Here is a 15,805-nt window from a genome sequence, read left to right on the forward strand (position 1 = left end):
TAAAAATTGCCGAAATTTTTACCATGGTCTCTAATACACTCCGGGAGTTCAATTGGGTGGGTTGAACTATCCAATTTGCCTTTAAAAGGCCAATTTACCGGTTTATAATAACTTGCACCGATTTCATTAAATCAAGCTTACCACGAACATTTATGACAACATATAATGATCATAAATGGCTCCAAACGACATTATATGACCCCGAGATGTATCCTCTAGAATTTCAAGACTTTTCGACACCGGGCCCTGAATCCTCCAAAATTTCTCAAAAAGCATGGATATTAGCCTTCAATTTTGTAATTTTTAACTTTTTATCGCTCAGAAATAAAAATTGCCGAAATGTTTACCATGATCCCTAATACTATCCAAGAGTCCTATTGGGTGGTTGGAACCATCCAATTTCCCTTTAAACGACCAATTTTCCGATTTACAACTTGCACCGATTGTATTAACTCAAGCCTACCACGAACATTTATAACAACATATAATGATCATATATAGTTCCAAACGGCATTATATGACCCCGATATGTATCCCCTAGCTAGAATTTCAAGACTTTTGTACACCGGGCTCCAAAACCTTTAAAATTTCTAAAAAAGCGTGGATATTAGTCTTCAATTTTGGATTTTTTTTTATTTTTTTTTCGCCCAGGAATATAAATTGCTGAAATGTTTACCATGGTCCCTAATATCCTCCGAGAGTCCAATTGGGTTGGTCGAATCATCCAATTTTCCTTGAAACGGCCAATTTATCGGTTTACAACTTGCACGGATTTCATTAACTCAAGCATACTACGAATATTTATGACAACATGTAATGATCAAATATGGTTTCAAACGGCATTATATGACCCCGAGATGTATCCCATAGAATTTCAAGACTTTTTGACAGTACACCGGGTCCCGAAACCTCCAAAATTTCTTAAAAAGCGTGGATATTAGCCTTCAATTTTTGAATTTTTTGGCTTTTTTTTGCCCGGAAATAAAAATTGCCAAAATATTTACCATGGTCCTTAATATCCTACGAGAGTCCAATTGGGTGTGTGGAACCATCTAATTTACTGTTAAACGGCCAATTTACCGGTTTACAACTAGCACTTATTTACCGATTTACAATGGCCAATTTAATTAACTTGCACCGAACCCGACTTGAACCGAAATTGACCATAACTCGTTTTAACACGTCAAAACCCGAATTAAACCCGACTTATTACTAACCTGACCTGAATTCATCCCGACCCGAATTTAACCAAACCTGTTACAAACTCGACCCGAAATCAACACGACTTGTTATTGACCTGACCCAAATTCAACCCGACTTGTTCTTGACCAGACCCGAATTTTACCAAACCTATTACTTACCTGACCCAAAAATTCAACCCGATCTGTTACTAACCCGACTTGAAATTAACGCGACTTGTTATTGACTCGACCTAAATTCAACCCAAATTATTCCTGACCCGATTTTAAATCACCTTAAATGCAATTTAGACCACCTTATTATTGTTGATCAAAACATTTTGTCTAGGGAGATCAAGTCGGTCCAGGCCAGCAAAAGAAAGAAGCATCATCCTCAAATTAAGAGTTAAATATAGTATATATTTGTTGTATGGTCAAAGGAGATAATTATCTTCCTAAATTATAGACTATAATTCCCTAGTATATTGTCATATATATTAAAGTCAAAGGAAATAATTAGCTTGATAAAAATGATAATTATCTATTTATAGTTAGTTGAACCCGAATATGACCTGACTTGGAAATGACCCGACCTGATTGTAACCTGCAAATTATTGACTTGAACATAACCCGACTTGAATCCGAGAATGACCCGACTTGCAAATGACCCAACCTGATTATAGCCCGCAAATTATTGACTTGAACCGAACCCGACTTGAACCCGAGAATGACCGGACTTGAAAATGACCGGACTTGATTATAATCCGCAAATTATTGACTACTAAAACACGAGAATGACCCAACCTGATTCTAACCCGCAAATTATTGACTTGAACCAAACCTGACTCGAACCCGAGAATTACCTAATCAGTTTTAACCCGTGAAACCTAAATTAAACCCGACCTATTGTTCACCCGTCCCGAATATAACTCGACTTGTTGTTAACCCGACCCAAACCCGATAAGAAGTATGACCCAACTCAAGCATGACCCAACCCAAATCCGACCTGCATAGGTTATGGAATTAATCCGAATTGACCCGACCCAAGTTGACCCGACCCACTCTTACCCGACCCACTCTTACCCGACCCGTTTATCCGAATTGACAGCTCTACTCACAAGTGGATTACAATGAGTTTCAACATTTTGTGATCTAATACTATTTTTTACCAACAAATCAATTATATCACTGAAGAAAAAAATAAATAAATAAAATAAAATAAAATAAAGTTTTTATAAACCTTAGTCCCTAACTCACCTTAATTCTCTACGGAGAACGAATAACTACATCATCGACTAACAACTCCATCATAGGATGATAGGAATACTACCTACTCATGTAAATTCATTAAAATTAACAGCAAAAATTCAAAACAAAATAAAGAGAGTGGATCGGAAATTAGATTATTTCTAGTGTGATGGCCAAAAAACACGGCTTATATCATTTACATATGAATGTATGATCAATATAAGAACTTAAGAAGTAAAGAGATCACATTAGTGGTAGTTAATCTGTCAAAAGAAAAGTGCTTCAAAGTTGACATGGTAATTGGGCTTTGTGGGTTGGGCTGCTTATGATGTGAAGAAGATGTTACAAATGCTGGCCTTGTTTTTTTTATAAAAAACCCAAAAAATTTAAAATCACAAATTGTTGAGAGTGGGATTTGAACCCACGCCCTTTCGGACCAGAACCTTAATCTGGCGCCTTAGACCAACTCGGCCATCTCAACGCTGTGCTCTTTGTTTGAGGAGAAAGAAATATAAACCATATTGTCAATTGAGTAAAATTTCTGTTCTACTTTCGGAATATTATTATGTTTTTATTTTTTAACAACTAAAAACCTCAAATGGATCTATTAAAGAAACCTTGTTCTCCTCACCTTATTTTTGCTGAAATATTTTTATTTTTTTTCTAAAATGATTTTTTTTGTTAGACTTAATTTTTTTTTTTACTAATTAAAACTTGTTTTTACTAAACTAGAAATATACTTACTGAATTTGAAGTACTTTTACGGTAAAGGGCCTAACTAGATTGCTATAAACATAGTTTAATATAATTTATTACTCTAGCTTGCTTATAACCTATAAAATACAAAGTAATGTTTTTTATAGGAAAATTTGTGGACAAATTGTTGTATTTATACTTTTTTGATAGGAAATTAAGATAAAGGGTACTAAAATGTCAATACTCCAAAAAAGTCAACTTAGTTGGATGAACATCTTGGACAATTAGGGAGAGTGGAGAAAAAATATAGGGAATTTCCTCTATCAAATTGTCTCACTTTTAATGGAGGTTGAACCTTCAATCGCATAGCTAGATGATAATCTCCTTCCACTAAGGTAAGCTTAATTTGAGATAATAGTTGCACGTATCAAATATATGGTTTCTCTCTTCATTATTGAAAACAATGAAATAAAAAGGTTGTATTTGTGCAATGGTGGTCTAGTGGATCTGGATTTTGAAATTTGATATCTTAAGTGTTTTAGTATTCAACACACTTTGGACGAACACATGCATGATACATGCACTGATTATAGATTAGTAGTATATACCATCTATAGTTTTGATATCAACTTTAATGTTAATTTATTTTGACATCAACTTTAATATTAATTTAATGTTAATTAGTTATTTTGATACGAAGTATAAACTACTCTGTATTGAACAATGCTAATTCTATCAACTTTAGATCTTTTTCCAATGTTGTATTTACATTTTCCAATAGTTACCCTTACATCACTAGCATTAAGAAAACATATTATTGTGTATCATGCCCAAATCTAGTTTGATTTGCTTGAATGAGTTTTGTATATATTAATGAAGCATAGCTGAGTTAGTGGCCTTAGTGCATAAACAAAGTTGGAAGTGTTTTCAAAATTCAATTCCTATCAAAGCACTTGTTGCATATGGAATCTTGTTTTGTCGTGGAGATCTTGTTTTGGTAAGTTGTTTGGATGTTGTCATGCATAAATTGTTTTGCTTCATGTTTACTACTACGATACAACTTCGCTTTATTAGGAGAGATATGTTCGTTGTTTACACACTAAAACTAAAATGTTATATTGATCCAAAATTGAATCGATCGACACAACATACTTGAAATAAATTCAAAAACCCAAAAATGAAATGTACCCTTTTAATTTCAACCTAATTGTATTATTGACCCAGCTCTTACCTGACCCATATAGACGGTTTCTTACTAAAATTCTAATGAGTAAATACTCAATTGCTACAACCAAAGTAGGAACTATTAGCAAACAAACACCTAATGACCTAGGACAATGAGCATGTGGTTTTAAATTATCTCAAAATTCACCCTTTAAACCATCATTATTATAACAACAATAATAATAATTAATATTATTTTTAAAGATAAAAAAAATCATATGCCCATTAGATTATCATGCATCCCACCCCTCTCTCACATGAACCTTACTCCCCAATAAAAATATCCCTCAAATTTAATAAACACTCACACCCAAAAACAAAAATTATAAAGAAAAAAAAAATCTAAAAAAAAATAGAAGAAAGAACATAAAAAAAAAAGGTAACAAATTAAAACCTAAACCTAATAAAGGAAACAAGAACACCCAAAAATAATTAAATTTTTTAAAAAGGAAAGAAATAAAAATTCCATAGCAATGAAGCAGCTGCAAAACCTCCAACAACAACAAACCTCATCTTCTTCATCTATGTCGTCATCATCGGAAGCTGTTTCTCTCTCCTCTCTTCCTCCGACGACCGCCGATCCTCCGTCGGCGATGTCGTCGTCGGAAGATTTATCGGCGCCGTCAACCGCCACCGGCGGCCAAGAATCGATCGTCGTTGAACGTCGTGGTGATTTCTCCGCAATTTGTCGTTGGACCGTCGCTAATTTCCCTAAAATCAAAGCTAGGGCACTTTGGAGCAAGTATTTTGAGGTCGGAGGTTTTGATTGTCGTCTTCTTGTTTATCCTAAAGGTGATTCTCAAGCTTTACCTGGTTATATTTCGATTTATCTGCAAATTGTGGACCCTACTAAATCCCCTTCAAATTCTTCGAGATGGGAATGTTTTACTAGTTATAGATTATCTGTTGTTAATTTGTTGGATGATTCGAAAACTATACATAGGGATTCTTGGCATAGGTTTAGTAGTAAGAAGAAATCGCATGGTTGGTGTGATTTTACGCCTTCCAATTGTATTCTTGATTCTAAAGGAGGGTTTGTGTTTAATGGGGATTCTATTTTGATAATGGCGGATATTTTGATACTTAATGAGAGTGTTAATTTTACTAGGGATAATAATAATAGTAGTAATAGCAGTAGTAGTAGTAATAATAATGAGGTGCAATGTGGGGCTGGCGGCGGAGGAGGGGGGATTTCCGGGTTGGGGAACGTTGGGCCGTCTTCGTCTGATGTGTTGAGTGGAAAGTTTACTTGGAAAGTTCATAATTTTAGTTTGTTTAAGGAGATGATTAAGACGCAGAAGATTATGAGCCCGGTGTTTCCTGCTGGGGAGTGTAATTTGAGGATTAGTGTGTACCAGAGCTCGGTCAATGGGGTGGAGCATTTGTCCATGTGTTTGGAGAGTAAGGATACGGAGAAGAGTAGTGGTACGACGGTGCTGCTGTCTGAGAGGAGTTGTTGGTGTTTGTTTAGGATGTCGGTATTGAATCAGAAGCAGGGGTTGAATCATATGCAGAGGGACTCGTATGGGAGGTTTGCAGCAGATAATAAGAGTGGGGATAATACAAGCTTGGGGTGGAATGATTATATGAAGATGTTGGATTTTGTTGGCCCGGATGCAGGGTTTTTGGTAGATGATACTGCGGTTTTCAGCACTTCGTTCCACGTTATTAAGGAGTTTAGTAGTTTTTCTAAGAATGGGACTGCTCTAGGAGCGAGGGTTGGAAGTGGTGGCTCGAGGAAGGCAGATAGCCATAGTGGGAAGTTCACTTGGAGGATTGACAATTTTACCAGATTGAAGGACCTTCTGAAGAAAAGAAAGATAACTGGGCTCTGCATTAAGAGCAGGAGGTTTCAGATTGGCAATCGAGACTGTCGCCTTATTGTATATCCTCGAGGTATGTGAATCTTTAATCTTCACAACTGATTTTTTCTCGAGCTACCCATATCTTCTGTTTTTAATGCTCATGATGCATATGAAGACACTGTTTGTCTTGTTGGAAACCTTATGCCTTAAAGTTGTATTTGAATTTAGTAGACGGATTATGATTTTCAACCTTTCCTGTATTCTAATTCCAGTTCATGTCAAATATTCTTTAAAGATTGTTTATGTTTGTTACTCTTAAGCTTTATGCCATAAAGATGCAAGCTTTAATTATTTCCCCAACCAGTAATTTATTTTATTAACTATTGTAAGGAGAAAATGGTTATTTAATGACTCATTTTACATTCGAAACTTTTAGTGGAAAGTGTCATGGACCCAACCTTATGAACCTGTGATTTGAAGTGTCATTCCTCACAATCCATGTCCTTTTGCATTATTTGGAGGGGGCTGGGGTGCAAGTGTATATTGCTGGCCTTGTAGGTATTTCAAGTTTCATTTTTCAAATAATTAAGTGCTGAACTTTTGTGATGGTTTTTTCTTCCCAATTCCTGCAAAATCTTACACTCTTGTGCTATCAGGGCAGTCTCAGCCTCCGTGTCACCTTTCTGTATTTCTTGAGGTTACGGATTCACGAAATACCTCCAGTGATTGGAGTTGCTTTGTTAGTCATAGGCTATCAGTTGTGAACCAGAAGATTGAGGAAAAATCTGTGACAAAAGAATCTCAAAATCGCTACTCCAAAGCTGCTAAGGATTGGGGCTGGCGTGAATTTGTTACACTTACTAGCCTGTTTGATCAAGACTCAGGGTTCCTTGTGCAGGATAGCGTTATTTTCTCAGCAGAGGTTCTTATTTTGAAGGAAACCTCCGTCACGGAGGACTTCTCTGAGAACGGTTCTGAGAATGATAGCACTGGGAAGAAAAGTTCGTTTACCTGGAAAGTTGAAAACTTCATGTCCTTCAAGGAAATAATGGAAACCCGTAAAATCTTCAGCAAATTCTTTCAGGCTGGTGGATGTGAGCTACGCATTGGTAAGTCTATAATCTTACGAAAATCTTTCCTGCTCCATGCTCTTTGTTGTATGGTTGATGATCATTAGTTAATGGCTTAAATTTTATGGCTCAGGTGTTTATGAGTCCTTCGACACCATATGCATATATCTGGAGAGTGATCAATCATCTGGAAGTGATCCTGATAAGAATTTTTGGGTTAGATACAGGATGGCCGTGGTGAATCAGAAGAATTCTTCCAGGACTGTTTGGAAGGAGTCCTCTATATGTACAAAGACTTGGAACAATTCTGTTCTCCAGTTCATGAAGGTTTCTGACATACTAGAACCAGATGCTGGGTTTCTTTTGCGAGATAGTGTGGTTTTTGTCTGTGAAATCTTGGATTGCTGTCCTTGGTTTGAGTTCTCTGACTTGGAGGTAAATGGACAATCTGATTTCTTCCCATTGTGTTAATTAATGGTTTTCTGTTGTGTTAACGCTGTTGTATGGACTGTATTTGGTGGATGCTTACATTAAATGGTTTCCTATCTGTGGAATTAATAAAAAGAAGACAACAATGTAAAGGAATTAAAGACAACACAGATTATTTAAGTATTCAGTTCCATCTGGTGATGTGTTATGCCCATGCTGTTTGTGGTAACTATGGTTCATAGTTGTCCACTTCTATGCAGCATAGGAAACTTCTTACCATTGCCTTAACAAAAAGAAAATATAATTCTTACTTTAATCTGACATTGGTTAGAATATTGTGGTTAATTTCTCAAATGGGCTCGATTATTGTTTTCAAGATTTTGTTAAGGCTGATTCAAGTCTTCTTGGGTAAAACACTAATTTGTTGATTTTTACTACGTATAAAACACTAATTTGTTAATAAAGGAATAATTCAATAAAACCCTTTTATACGTCACTTTTACATGAAACATTTTTGGTATTGAATCCTCAATCTAGTTTTATTCACCACTGGTGGAACATTACACAGATGTATAACTTGGAGATAAGCAAGACAGAGCTTGATTCCTTGGCATTATACTTCCAGAACCTGTGTAGATCATGCTACTGGTAGTGGGGGTAGTGTTTTGTATGTCAAATGGTGCTGATGCGTGGCTAATAATTTATTTTTTATTTATTTTTATTTTTTGTGAAAAAAGATCCAAGAAACATTACTATAAGATCTATAGATAGTCGCTGGGGTTCCCTAACAAAATACCACCTTCATTTTCTAATAGTTATTCTATTCTATAAGATCTATATCTCTAGTTATTTTATTTTATATTTTTTTAAGTAAATGTTAAGAAGTTTTTAATAGAATACATGTGAGGCTAATCCTATATAACCACTCCTAGTTTTATGTATTAAAAAAAACATGTGGTGAAAGTTATTACATGAATAGTGTCAAAAGTCAAAATGGTTCAATTATTTTCAAACTGAGGTAGTAATACATAGGGTGTGTTCTATTCACTAGATTTTCACTAATATGAGCTTACCTATTGAACTTGCCTATACTTATCTGTCTAAACTTGCAACTTATTTTAGTTTTAATTTGAACTTGAGTAAACCTTATCAAAACTTTTTTTCCCTAAACTTATGAAGTTATGAGTCCTAAAATAAGTGAAAATAATGTGAATTAAACAAAGCCTTAGCACAATTTAATAAAAACTATAATACTGTATTTCTGTAATTGATGAGATATTTTGATAGTGTACATAATATGATATAAGTCATATAACGAAAAAATTACTCATTTTGGCATGTAACTCTTTGTAAATGCCTTTAGCTCCTATCTTTTCCCGTTTTAGTATGGCTTATTAATTTAATCTTCTAGTTTACTAGAATTCCTAGGTGTATATGCTACAAGGAAACTGCTATTTCTTATCTTTTACCTGTTTTTTTAATTTTTTTTTTTATTATTTTTTTAATATTTTTTTTACCTGTTCTATTTTTGTTACGACACCGAGGACAATGCCGAAACCAAAGCTAGTATTAAAATTGAATAAGGATTAATATGAGCTGTTTGAATTGACCAAGCATCTTAAAATTCTGCATGTCTTGTGATGTCATGTGCTACAACTTTTATTCAAAATTTTTGAACTTATTGATCCTTATCGAAACCTTTATAACCAGAAAGTCTGAAACAAATCTTTGAGATGAAAAGAACAAGGCCTTTATCTGAAGATTGTTAATGCCCTTGTCTGTTGTACTTCAACCACCATAATAACTGCGAGAGAAGGGAGATCTTTTTTGGTGTCTGATACTGTGATATGTGGAGCACCCAGAATTTAGTCATTTGAGATGTTGTTTCCCGTCTTTCATAGCCCAGTTCAAGTATTTTTATGGCTTTTTAAAATAAAGGTTGACACTACAGAAGAATAAATCTTGAGCAGAATTTTTTTAGGTTTTGAAAGCATGAGATAGATATTTCGAGCATTGTGGAAGGGAATATTTTTGGTAACTGCCCAATGATTCCCCAAAACTTTGTAAATTTATAAAATTGATAGCCTTTTTATGTATTATGAAGTATTATTACTATCATTTGACTACTTTGAAGTTGCAATGGGTATGGAGTTTGAGAATCAATGGGACATAGGCTTGAAACTTCAAAGGTGCAAGTAACCTATCTAACACCTTCGAACTAAAGCTTTCAAAACATATGGTGGCAGAGTGATAAGAGACCATTTTATGTATTCTAAAAGGTTTTCTGATGGTCTGTAAATTACTGATTTTTTTTTTGGTTTGGCTGGATAGCTATGTTTTGAAGGGTATTTGGGTGCAGTTTTACTTTTCTCTGGCAAAAAGGGGATGATCGCATGTGTCCTTTTGACATTATTAGTTGTGTTTGTTCTTCCATTCCTTTAAACTCTCATGTCATGTTGTGTCTCTCTTGTCATACTCTTGCTTCCATTTGTCCTATCTTATGGGTATATCGGTCTGGAGAAAAAGAGTGATTGGATGCATGCTATAAAATTGTAGCAATTGTAGGTTTTCTCTGAGGAATTTATTTTTTGCTGGGGCAGGGGAAGATTGCTGAGGATCAAAATTTTCTTGGTTTTCCTTTTACTAACTATGAAATTATGAATTATTCCTTGCATGCTTCTCAGAGTTATCCATTGTTAACTTGTTGCAAATATCTGCTCTCATTTTGATCAGGTTCTTGCCTCTGAGGATGATCAGGATGCTCTGACAACTGACCCTGATGAACTGATAGACTCTGAAGATAGTGAAGGAATAAGCGGTGATGAAGAGGACATATTTAGAAAGCTTCTATCTAGAGCCGGGTTTCATCTTACATATGGGGACAATCCTTCACAACCGCAAGTCACTTTAAGAGAGAAACTTTTGATGGATGCTGGTGCTATAGCTGGTTTTTTAACTGGACTTCGTGTATATCTTGATGATCCCGTCAAAGTGAAGCGCTTACTTCTCCCTACCAAGTTTTCTGGTTCTAATGATGGAAAGAAGGTCTCCAAGTCAGAGGAATCATCCCCGAGTTTAATGAATTTGTTGATGGGAGTAAAAGTATTGCAACAGGCTATTATTGATTTACTCCTTGATATAATGGTTGAATGTTGCCAGCCTTCAGAAGAAGGCTCTAATGATGATGTATGTGATGCAAACTCAAAGACTTCTCCAAATGATAATGGGGCCGTATCCCCTCTACATTTGGAAAGGGAAAATGGAGCAACAGAGCAAATGGAGCACCCTTTGTTTGAGAGATTGGATTCAGTAGCCAGTGGAAGTGTAAATTCTGCTGCTGTTCAAAGTACAAGGACGAGCACAGGTATGGGCACAACTGAAATTGATGTGCATGAAAAGTTTATTCCTGGACAGCCTACATGTCCACCAGAAACTTCTGCTCAGGTACCACCTGAAACAGCTTCTCTCCGCTCGAAGGTAATTTTTCTTGCTCTTAAAAAATATTATACTGATTTACTGAGTGTTGGATGAGTATGTTTTTGATTTCTTGTTTCTTCTTCTTCAGACTAAGTGGCCTGAGCAATCTGAGGAGCTGTTAGGACTCATTGTTAATTCCTTGAGAGCACTGGATGGAGCTGTTCCTCAAGGCTGTCCCGAGCCAAGACGAAGACCTCAATCTGCTCAAAAGATTGCTCTTGTTTTGGATAAAGCTCCTAAGCATTTGCAACCGGACCTTGTCGCTTTAGTGCCCAAATTGGTTGAGCCTTCCGAGCACCCTCTTGCAGCTTCTGCGCTTCTTGAAAGACTTCAGAAGCCTGACGTTGAACTGGAGTTGAGGTTACCTGTAAGATAATCTTCTTAAAGTGCTCTATCTCATTCTTGTATGGTTAAATTTTGTCCTAATCCTGTCTAAGTTCTCTATAGTAACCATCAGGTTCCTTAAGTTTTTCGTTTCTCCCATTTGCCCGATAGAATTTCTGTTCCATATTTTGTGACTTTCATTGATGTTTTTGAAATTATCAATAGGTCTTTGGTGCTTTAAGTCAATTGGAGTGCAGCAGTGAGGTCTGGGAACAAGTTTTGTTTCAGTCTTTTGCACTTCTGGCAGAGTCAAATGATGAACCTCTGGCAGCTACAATAAATTTCATATTGAAGGCTGCAACTCATTGCCAGCATCTTCCAGAAGCTGTGAGTAACTTTTTTATATAACTTTGGGGCAATTTCCTTGTGGCAATGTACTTGCTTTAATTAATGTATTTAATGCTGTCTATTATTCCTCGCTTTAGGTCAGGTCTCTCCGTGTAAGGTTAAAACAACTGGGACCAGATGTTTCTCCTTGTGTTCTCGACTTTCTAACTAGGACTGTACATAGTTGGGCTGATGTTTCGGAAGCTATACTTAGAGATATTGATTCCGATGATGATTGTGGTGTAAATTGTTCTTCATTGCCTAATGGGGTGTTCTTTTTTGGTGAAAATGGTCCCCCTTCGGAAATCTTGACTGTGATGAATGAGCGTTCATTCTGTGGTAGTCATCATTTTTCTGATATCTACCTCCTGATTGAAATGTTATCCATACCTTGCCTTGCTGTTGATGCTTCTCAGACGTTTGAGAAAGCTGTGTTTCGAGGGGCCATAATGGCTCCATCTGTAGCAATGGTCTTAGAAAGACGTCATTCTCAAAGATCTGGGTATAATGCAAGATATCTTGCTGAAGCATTGCAGCACACAGAGGCAGTAGTAGAGGGAGAGGTCGATGAGCAGCTCATAGCCACACAAGATGATTTTACCACACTTCTTGGTCTGGCAGAGACTTTGGCACTGTCCGCTGATTCTCGTGTAAAAGGGTTTGTGAAGTTGCTTTATACTATCTTATTTAAATGGTATGCTGATGATTCCTATCGTGGGAGGATGCTGAAGAGATTGGTTGAACGTGCAACCTGTAGTGCGGATACTGCTAGAGAATTAGATTTAGATATGGAAGTCCTGGTACTTCTTGTCTGTGAGGAGCAAGAAATCATAAGACCAGTTCTTAGCATGATGCGGGAGGTTGCTGAACTTGCTAATGTTGATCGTGCAGCACTTTGGCATCAACTATGCTCTAGTGAAGACGAAATTGTCAGACTTCAAGAAGAATGGAAATCAGAAAAGACTAATTTGATTAATGAAAAAGCTATGATATTACAGAAGCTGAATGATTCTGAAGCGGCAAACTGTCGTCTCAAGGTACTTATGTGCTAATTTCAATCTACTTAATAATTCTTTGCATAATTTGATAGCTGACATTTTCATTGAATGCCAGGCTGAAATGAAGGCTGAGTTGGACCGTTTTGCTCGGGAAAAGAAGGAACTTTCAGAACAAATGCAGGATGTTGAAAGTCAACTTGATTGGCATCGTGCTGAGCGAGATGAGGAGATCACAAAGCTAGCTGCTGAGAAGAGAACACTGCATGATCGTCTTCATGATGCAGAGGTGCAGTTAGCTCAATTGAAGTCCAGGAAGCGCGATGAGCTAAAGGTGACTATCTGTCCTTAGGCTGAAAGAACCTGCCTTTTCCTATAGTTGCTATTAAATACGAAATAATTATAATGCTAAGATAGATATTGAATTGCCTAAATAATAGTGGTAGATTGGTAGTCATTCCTGGGAATACTTAATGCATGAAATCAAGTACTTTTACTATCTCTTTTCTACTTGTTTGCAATAAAAGTTGTGGTGGTGGTGGAGTTGGGTGCTATGACGTGATCATGGCTTAAATTTTGGCCTACATGTAATGTATTGGCTCTTAAGAGTTATTTGTTTTAGCTTGCAGAATCAATATTTCTTAGTTTTGAAGGACCATTATGCATCAGCTAATAGAGTTATCAGCTGATGAATTTGCTTATACAGGCCATTATGGCCTAAAAGTCATGAAACTTATTCTATGGAGTATTTTTCTTTGACATACGATAATTTACTTGGATCTTTTTTGAGACTTTAAAAAAATATAGTTCCATGATTGTGGCTGTAACTACAATTTGAAACCAGTACTGATAAAAAGTAAAGTAGAATGGAATATGTTTATTGGTTCTATGTGCGGGTGGATAACAGGTAAATGATTTGTAATGTGTTGACATCACAATCCATGGCTGCTTAAGAGCTATCTCTCTGGCCTTCTCAATTGGTGTGATCATTGGAGGTGCTGACTTGAGTTTGATGACATCTGTGGTGAATATTACAGAGAATAGTGAAGGAGAAAAATGCTCTTACCGAACGTTTAAAAAACGCCGAAGCTGCCAGGAAACGATTTGATGAAGAGTTGAAGCGATATGCGACGGAAAATGTGACTAGAGAGGAGATTAGGAAATCATTGGAGGATGAAGTGCGTAGACTAACACAAACAGTTGGGCAAACCGAAGGGGAGAAGCGAGAGAAGGAGGAGCAAGTTGCTCGTTGTGAAGCATACATTGATGGAATGGAGTCAAAATTGCAGGCTTGCCAGGTATTTGCCTTAACTTTTGTTAGATCTGACAGCAAATATGTTCATATTTCATCATCCTAGTTCAGTGATTATTCCTATTTTGTAAATGCAATTTCCTTGTGCAATTTGTATGGCTTTATATTAAGATATTTCGTATGTTTTATTTTTGCTCCTGCTGGAAATTTTTGTCGTATAGTCATATACTATTTTAGGGTGTAATGGTTTGTGATGTGCATTTCCAAAATTCTCTTCTCAAAATTTTGGGGATAGATTATGTTAGTGAAACTGTCATATCCTTGATTACGAGGGGTTGTTATGTAACAATTCTTTAACTTGTCGTGTGATGAGTGGAGCAGTGTGCCAACAGCATCAGTGCTCAAAACTCTAGTGATCTTCTGCGATTTCTAGTTTAACCCCCTTGTTACTTCTGCTCCTGAACACATGAAACAATATTGACGAATAATATCTTTAAATCAATTAGTTAAAATTCTAAAATCTTAATATTTGTATATGTACATTGAAAGTAACCCAATAACATCATTTCTACTAGAAGTAATAAATTTGTAAAAACGTAGAGAAAGCTAATACAAGTACATGAACAGTGGAAATATCAAAATGTTGCTTGTATATATAGAAATTGGGGGAGTGTTTCAAAAATTCAAAGTAATCGGAAAAGGTAGCCATTGCATTTAATTTCTATCTACTGTATATGTTTTACTGGTAGAAACAACTGTTTTGGTATTAATTCTAATCATTTTTATGCAGCAATACATCCATACGCTTGAGGCTTCACTTCAGGAAGAAATGTCACGGCATGCTCCTCTTTATGGTGCTGGCTTGGAGGCTCTTTCAACGAAGGAGCTTGAGACCTTGTCTGGAATTCACGAAGCAGGGTTACGGCAAATCCATGCCCTTCAACAACAGCGCAAGGGCTCTCCTTCTGGTAGTCCTCTTATTAGCCCACACGCACTTCCACATTCTCATGTATTATACTCCAATGTGTTGCCACATGCTGCACCACCTCCTTCATCCATGGCCGGTAATTTGCCCCCTAATCTCATCACAAACGGTGCTGGGATCCATGGCAATGGCCACGTAAATGGTGCAGTGGGACCTTGGTTCAAGCATTCTTAAAATAGCTGAGAAAGTGGTGGTTGCCCAGTTTTCTCGCTGGCCACTCACGCTTGAGGTTTTATTTGGTGGTTCTAGGGAAAAAAAAGGGGTTTTATTCATTTTTTTGGGGGTCGATAGTGATTATGCCTCATCTTTGGCGTAACTACTGGTATTTCGGAGAGATCTTAGGGATACATATATAAGGGTAAATGAGGATGGCGACGTGTGGGTATAAGTTTTTGTATTTGCTAGAGAGGGGGGGTGTGTCTCTGTGAAACTAGTAGTTGCAAATGCCTACATTATTTCGTTCATCCTTTTTGCCTAAAAAGGTTAATTGAAAAAAGCTTCAAAAGTTTTGGTAGCTCCCTATTTCACCCTATTGCTTTGATCAGACCCTGACTATGAATTTAGGAAATACGAAGGCTATTTATCTTTTGTAGATGGGCATGCAAAGCCATATATACAACCTTTTTTTTATTTATTTAATTAATTAATTTATTAAGTGTTACAATCATAACAAACTTTATTTCAGGGTTATAAATTAGGAAAAAAAAAACAGCAGCAGCAGCAAAAGAAAGAAGA

The 15,805-nt window shown here is 36.4% G+C and overlaps 1 protein-coding gene and 1 non-coding gene across 2 annotated transcripts; one reads left to right on the plus strand and one right to left on the minus strand.

Moving 5' to 3' along the window:
* Positions 1-2,826: 2,826 nt before the first annotated feature.
* TRNAL-AAG (transfer RNA leucine (anticodon AAG)) lies at positions 2,827-2,907 on the minus strand. The gene has a single exon. It is a non-coding gene; the product is annotated as a tRNA-Leu (tRNA).
* A 1,692-nt stretch (positions 2,908-4,599) lies between these two features.
* LOC145642477 (uncharacterized) lies at positions 4,600-15,534 on the plus strand. Its single transcript, XM_081693673.1, has 10 exons — positions 4,600-6,242; positions 6,808-7,260; positions 7,355-7,656; positions 10,384-11,127; positions 11,216-11,494; positions 11,677-11,838; positions 11,937-12,875; positions 12,952-13,167; positions 13,871-14,131; positions 14,876-15,534. Exons 1-10 carry the CDS (start codon positions 4,820-4,822, stop codon positions 15,242-15,244), a joined length of 5,148 nt encoding a protein of 1,715 aa, XP_081549799.1. The 5' UTR covers positions 4,600-4,819; the 3' UTR covers positions 15,245-15,534.
* Positions 15,535-15,805: the final 271 nt, after the last annotated feature.

The sequence above is a fragment of the Chenopodium album genome, chromosome 8 (genome assembly GCF_948465745.1).
Source record: "Chenopodium album chromosome 8, dcCheAlbu1.1, whole genome shotgun sequence".
In the NCBI taxonomy this organism is placed as follows: domain Eukaryota; kingdom Viridiplantae; phylum Streptophyta; class Magnoliopsida; order Caryophyllales; family Amaranthaceae; genus Chenopodium; species Chenopodium album.

Bases quoted from the DNA above. Each gene is read 5' to 3' on its own strand.
- LOC145642477 (XM_081693673.1), top strand. From the start codon at position 4,820: ATGAAGCAGCTGCAAAACCTCCAACAACAACAAACCTCATCTTCTTCA. The intron at 6,243-6,807 runs GTATGTGAATCT...TTGTGCTATCAG, and splicing joins CCTTATTGTATATCCTCGAG to GGCAGTCTCAGCCTCCGTGT. The intron at 14,132-14,875 runs GTATTTGCCTTA...ATTTTTATGCAG, and splicing joins CAAAATTGCAGGCTTGCCAG to CAATACATCCATACGCTTGA.